This window comes from Vitis vinifera, chromosome 11 (assembly GCF_030704535.1).
Source record: "Vitis vinifera cultivar Pinot Noir 40024 chromosome 11, ASM3070453v1".
Lineage (NCBI taxonomy): Eukaryota > Viridiplantae > Streptophyta > Magnoliopsida > Vitales > Vitaceae > Vitis > Vitis vinifera.
The window spans coordinates 6606700-6613422 of NC_081815.1; the positions used below are offsets into that span (position 1 = coordinate 6606700).

At 38.1% G+C, this 6723-nt stretch overlaps 1 protein-coding gene across 1 annotated transcript; it reads right to left on the minus strand.

The window, feature by feature from the left end:
* Positions 1–557: 557 nt before the first annotated feature.
* LOC100247841 (peptidyl-prolyl cis-trans isomerase CYP28, chloroplastic) lies at positions 558–3801 on the minus strand. The gene is made up of 2 exons (XM_002267851.4): positions 2990–3801; positions 558–955 (listed from the first exon to the last, which is right to left on the minus strand). The coding sequence occupies exons 1-2, from the start codon at positions 3666–3668 to the stop codon at positions 747–749; spliced, it is 888 nt and encodes a 295-aa protein (XP_002267887.1). The 5' UTR covers positions 3669–3801; the 3' UTR covers positions 558–746.
* Positions 3802–6723: the final 2922 nt, after the last annotated feature.

Here is a 6723-nt window from a genome sequence, read left to right on the forward strand (position 1 = left end):
TCACATATTTAGTATTATTTGAAAATTGTTTTATAATTTATAACTTAATAAGTAAATTTTTATTTCTTTATTAATAATATTCATAATTATTTTAAATTTACAAATAAAAATATTATATTATTTTATTAAATATAGAAAATAATTTACATACATTCAACATTATATTAAATAATGCATATATTAGTATTATTTTAAGGCATATTTTATATTATAAATTTAACTTTTTCATCAAAATGATATACTTTACAAAATGAGTAACATAAAAAATTTAAAATAAAAATAAAAATTGGATAGTAAGTATAAATGAATGACCCATGGATTATATATATCTCATATGGTAACTTAGGATAATTATATTATATGAATAAAAAATCTAAAAATATATATATAATATATCTCATCACTTATCTTATCTAGTTAAATATTAAATATATATATATATATATATATATATATATATTTCTATCCTATCTCATACCATATGCAAGCAAATTAAATTTAGCCAAAGTGTTTTAATTCAAGCCTTAACTAGTGCCTGATGTTGGCCATTTGCGCAATGATTTGAACCATGTAGCATTCAAATAAATTTGATGCATCAAATGTTTCCCTAAATCTCTCCCTTTTTTGTTCTTCTCTTTATGCAGTTAACTTACAACAAATCCCTTTTTGAGAAGAAAAGAGCAATACATGGGAGTAATTTACAAAATGCAGGCGGCCATTGAGTGTACATGAGTGGAAAATTGCATTTATGGCAGACTAGGAGAAAGGGAAGGCTTTGTCACTTTGAGCTCTCCGCAGTCACTGATGTAAACAGTTTTAAGAGGCTTGTTCCACGTAGCTCGGGCAATCGGTGCTCTATCATCTCCAAGAAACTCTGCCAAATCATTTAATTGGCGAATTCGCTCGGCGGGCTTGTATGTGGGGATGGAAGCTATGGCTGTAACGACATCCAACCCTGGTATCCAATTCAATTTCAGCCATGAGAAGTGCACATTCCAATAATATAGCAAGACCAGTTATTTTGGGAATTTATTCCATAAAATCTCTATGATGTGCATGCAAGTGTGCATGAAATGTTCAGCTTCCAAATCATTTCATGCATATGTTAGAATTGCAGTAAATCAGTGCAATGTGCAACGAATTTACTTCATTTGCACTGTATGATTATATGACCAGCATGGTCGTAAGCGAACAGAAGGGTTCTCTAAGATTTTTTTTTTTTCTTTTCCATTTGAAAGAGATGACATATCAGAATTATATCTAAGGTGTTTTTTAGCACTGTAGGTTAACTCCAGAGATTGGGGGGAAGTCTAAAAGTAACTGACACATTGTTTACTGATCAGTGATAACAACTATTACAGGCGAAAAGGTGTTAGTTGATGAACAATCTAGTCAACAAAGGAGAATGATGCCTCTACTGCACATTCAGCATCTTAAAAGAACAATAAAAATGATGCAACTGGTGAAGTGGGATAAGCCTCATGATCTTTGATTTTCTTAAACAGAAAACCATATTGCAAGACAACGTGAATCCTAAGCTTGTTCAAGTAAAACAACTTTACAACAGCATTCCATAAGTCAGGCAACTTGTGCCCGAATATTTAACTTGCACCTCACACTCTTGGAAACAGTTGAACACAAACAAGTTTCCTTGAGATCATAAGCACAACCCTGATCCTAGTTGGAACAAGGACCATTATTATATGGAGAAAGGAAAATGGAAATAAGAGTGTAGCCTGTTGCTTAAAATGGAATGTGGTAAACAATGATATGATTATACAGATATCTTGGCTGGAGCATGATATGGTAGCTCCAAATGCCTGAGAGTTTTCTTTTAACGCTTGGAAGAATGCTAAAAGGTTCCTTGGTAATGGTAGCATTTTTAAATACATGGAAACTAAAATTGTCAGATAGCATGACATTTGTTATGGGCCTAAATCGTAATAGTATAAGCTTTCAGGATATCAAAGTTTCATTTTGCAGGAGTTCATTAGTTTAAACTTCACATGTTTATTTCCTTAATTTATTGAGCCCACATATAAGCTCAAAGGAGACAGTCCAGATATCAAAGCTTCAATTAGTAAGACTTCACGAGTTTGAACCTCACTGCATGTTTATGTCCTCAATTTATTGAGGACGTGTAGACTCAAAGGAGGCTGTCTATGATTTGTTTACCTATGGACCTGTTTGACTCTCCAGTCTCCACATGTGGATATGAGGCTGCATGTGAAGGATAGTGTTAGGGAGCACAATACACATTGTGGGTCCAAATCCTAATACCTTATACTTTTGGAAAAATTGGTAATCCAGCAAGAACCTACCCTATCCACCTACCAGCACCATGCCACCGGAGCCAAAGTAGGTAGATACAGAAGAATCCTTGAAAAGAATAAAATGGGGAATGAAACAAGCTGGTTTAGACATATACCGAGAGCCCTAATGGTGGCAATGCTGGAAGTGGATCATTGTGACATGAAGAATCTAAACCAGAGACTCAAATAAGGGAAGGAATAAGGACATAGTAAATAAGAAGACTACAAGAACCTTGTGCTATTCCAAGAAATGGATTTCCATAATGCAGAATACATAAGAATATAACTGTACTCCCACTTAAATAATTGATGAATGGGTGATGCAGAAAGAGACAGAAGAATCTCCACACAAACATTGAGAAGTGGAAGGCAAATGGCCTTGCACGGTGCCAGACTGCAAGCAGTCCATTAAGGAAGGTTATGGGGTGAAACTACATACATAACCATTACAAACTCTGAATTTCAAAGAGAATCAACACTTTCTATTCAAATTGCCCAAGAATCCTAGTCAACAGACCAAACATTTTGCTTCAAAATTACTTGGTACAGCTTGAATTAGCTACATTATGAGTTAAATTTAAATAATTAGTCCTTTCCAAGCAGCCAAATTCAAAATGACGTAGAAATGTAGTATAAATGCATAAAACCGTGGCAATGCAGATGAATTCTCAAATTACCTTCAAGCACAGACCCGAAAACAATGTTCCTATTGTCGAGTTGAGGGCAGGGCCCAGGGCCGGTGGTGATTAAGAACTCGACATTTCGGTAATCAGGATTAAGTTTAATCTCATCATCATCATCGTTCTCCGACAAACACAGAGAAACAACACCGGCTTTTGAATGCCGGAGAGCAAAAGCCCTAGAATCAACAGTCTCGGTGTTTCGCGCCAAATCCAAGGGCGGTCGAACCTCGCCCTTGTCGCGGCGGCCTTGACGGCCCGCAACGAAGAACTGACCTGGGAAGATTTTTTGAACAAGAGTGTTCTTGTAGGAGGAGCCGGAGGAACCGGTGCACATGGCCTTGAAATTGGAAACAGTGAGCGGGACTAGGTGGCCGTAGAGGCCGATGACGAGGCGGCCGAGCGGGAGAGAATCCCGACAATCGTCGGCTTCTGGGCGGAAGGAGGTGGGGCAGATGCTAAAATCCATGTAGACGCGGTCGGTAACGGTGGTGTCGGGAGGGGGAGGGGGCTGGGGTATGGCGGAGGAGGAGAGAGGGGAGGGGACGGAGAGGGAGGAGGTGGAGAGGAAAAGCAAGTGGCGGCGAGTGAAGGAGAGTTTAGAGCTATGGTTAGGTTTAGGGTTAGGGTAATGGGGGACGGAGAGGAGAGGGGAGAGAGTTGCAGAGGCGAACATGGGGACTGGGGTTTGCGTTTGGACATTGTTTGGGATGTTGGACGTACAGTGGTGGAGAGCGGAGGGGAGGGTGGTGATTGGTCACCACTCACTCAGGAGTCTGTGGGGCCTACTTTTTAATGTGGGTTTCAGTTTCCCTATTAAACGTCGCCGTTTCCATACTTCACTACACAAATCGAGCACCATCAACGACGTCGTTTTAACGCAACGGATCCTACCTTCTCACATCCAGAACACTTAATGGACGCATAGAATGATGCATTCTAAAAAAAATTGTTTCTTTGACACATAGAATGATGCATTCTAAAAAAAAATTTCCTTCTTTTTTCCCTTCAAAATCAAAGGTATTTTATACATCATGTCTTTCCATAGAATCCAATTGGAAAGAATCGCATTATTCATGTTGTATAGTGCTATGTTTGTTCCTTTCACATCATAAACTCTTTGAGCTCTAAAAGAATTGCAGTAACAAAAGTAAATGATCGTACTGCGATGATGAAAAACAAAGATTTTGAGAAATGTAAGTGGATATCTGGAGGGAAAAACTTAAGTTTAGGTCTACAGCATTCAGTGAAGTAAGTTCTGACCATCACCTGCATTCCTGATTGCTGTGAGATTAGATACATATCCTAAGTCTTAAAATACTATAGAAACAGTAAATATATAAGATCAGCTGTTCTCTCTATCCATATATATATGGATGGAGAGAGTTGCAAAAGCATCTAGAAAGATGGGTGACAAACTTTTGCAAGTTTTTGTAACCCAATAAATTGTAATGTTAAGACTACTGCACCTGAGGTCCCCCATCTGCTAACACCCTGGCCTGCCCCTGCTCCCCAACCCATCCCTATGTTGCTTAAAGGGTCTCTGAGTGGCACCTTATGAGACCTGGGACAATGTGACTTTTGGTTTATATATAGAATGCACCTTTTTCCAACATTGAACCTGGGTTTAAAATCTGAAGTTTGGACAACTTACCAGACAAACTAAACTATAGGCACTCATATAAAATAAAAGTAGAAAATGAACATGGGTTTTAATACACAAGGGCTCATACTTGCATAGACATGTAAGGCAGTGACTTCATATGTTAGTTTTTTGGGGTTGCAATTTGCAACCTGTCCCTACAAATTGCATTTTTGTTTTAAAAAGGGCATTTTAGTATTTGTAATTTTTTTTCTCCTCTTGTAAGATACGATGCCCATGCCTCTCCATAAGGCATTGTGCTGTGCTGGCATTGTGAGCAAAATGAACCTAGAATCAGGGAGCATATGTCTTTTATGCAGTTGCAGCAATGCTCCTAAAAAATATCAGAACATAAGGTTTATATAAAACTATGCAGAATTTACAGAAAAAAAAAAGGGAGAAACCAGTATACTCATTCCTCTGCACAATGTCCATTATCTAGAGGAGCATTGAATGAGTAGAAATAGAAAAGCAAATGAAATAAAAAGGCTTCTCAATTCCTAATCTCTTTCCTTCTAATTTAGCCCAGAGTAACAATTCTCTAATGAAGTTCTGTGACAAAACTTCATTTGCACATCCTCTACTCTGAACAAGAAAACATGATTGGGAAGAGAATTTGGAAGCTTTTATGGACAATGAACAATCATCCCATGACTGTTTCTTGGAATATGAAATATCCTTTTTCTGAGAACAAGCATTAGAGCAGACACCTTTTAACTTGTGCATTGCACAGCTGCAGTTGCGATGGTATGGCCTCCGCTCAATCTCCATGTCAGACATTGATATGCTTCCATCAAAGACACACCGTAGCATTGCCTCAGCTGCTCCAGCGGCCATTCTTTACACTCTCTTCCTCCCGTATGAATCTTATGTGTGAGCGTGGGAATGTGGGTGAGCGGAACTGGTTGAGTGAATGTGTTGAAACTTCTTCATGCATTTGAATTGTTTATATAGAGCAGCATTTCTGTGTGGGATAGGTAAATTGTGCGTGATTTGGTGCTTCCCGTGAAATTCAAGAGAACTTTGGCCAAGAGGGTTCTTTCCAAAGTAGTTGCCGTACTAAAACAAACGGTTTTTCCTAGGGAGGCTTCAGTTCCAGACCCTGGGTCCTAAGTTCTGTGCAGAGAGAGAGGTTCATAATGGAAAATTGAAGCAAGGAAGTTTCTTGGCCCTTTGTGGTTTGTTTTATTTTGGGTTTCAACTTTTGGAAAGGGGGTTTAGCATAGTTTACTCCGGAGGGGTTTCTCACTTTCTTGTGGAAGAGAACTTTAGCTAGGAACTTATACTAATTTCATTGTTTTGTATGAGTTTGAGCGGTTATTCCAATGGACCGAGGATCTTGGTTTAAGTGTTATATCAATACAAGAAAAAGGCCCCGCTAATCACTCATCGAGGAGTACAATATGATTACAAGACTTTCACTTTTTGTGTCTATAATGAATTAGTAAAAGTTCACAAATTTTGAAAATTGATTTACTCTATTCCATCATTTCCATGCTAGCTTGAAGCTATGAAGTATACAGAAAAGATTGAAAGGGAGCATAAAAATTGTGGGTCATTTTTCAAGTGGCTTGGACTAAAATGGTGCCTGGAATGGGACTTTCACTTGTCGATAATCCTTTTAGTCATCAGAATATGAGAGGATTCAATCAGAAACAGTAGGTTAGCTGTTTTCTGATACTCCAGAGTGAACCGACCTTACAATGTCACCTGTAATTCATGGTTAGGTTGAGACTTTTGGATCTTTCATAATGTTGATAAACAAAACATTGGAAAATGAAAATGTCTGCCTTTTGAGCCATTCTTAAATAATTGGTTGTGTAATATACTGTCGGCTTGCCTTGTGAAGTATGCCAGGATTTCAGTTCTTGACTTCAATTTAGCACTCTTTGGATTATGTGTAAGCATAAACCAGTTATATATGATTCAACAGACATTCAACAAGATAACCCCAAAACAAGGCAACCCCATTCACCCTGACAAGAAAGGTGTCAAGTCTCATTTTTCACAACTACGCTTTTTAAAATATTATGGGTATCCCAAATTTTGGGGAATTCAAGTACGCCTTAGGTACAGGAGGGTGTCTATT

Coding starts and splice junctions, on each gene's coding strand:
- LOC100247841 (XM_002267851.4), bottom strand. CDS start 3,668: ATGTTCGCCTCTGCAACTCTCTCCCCTCTCCTCTCCGTCCCCCATTAC. Junction 956..2,989: donor TTTCGGGTCTGTGCTTGAAG/GTAATTTGAGAA, acceptor ATTGGATACCAG/GGTTGGATGTCGTTACAGCC.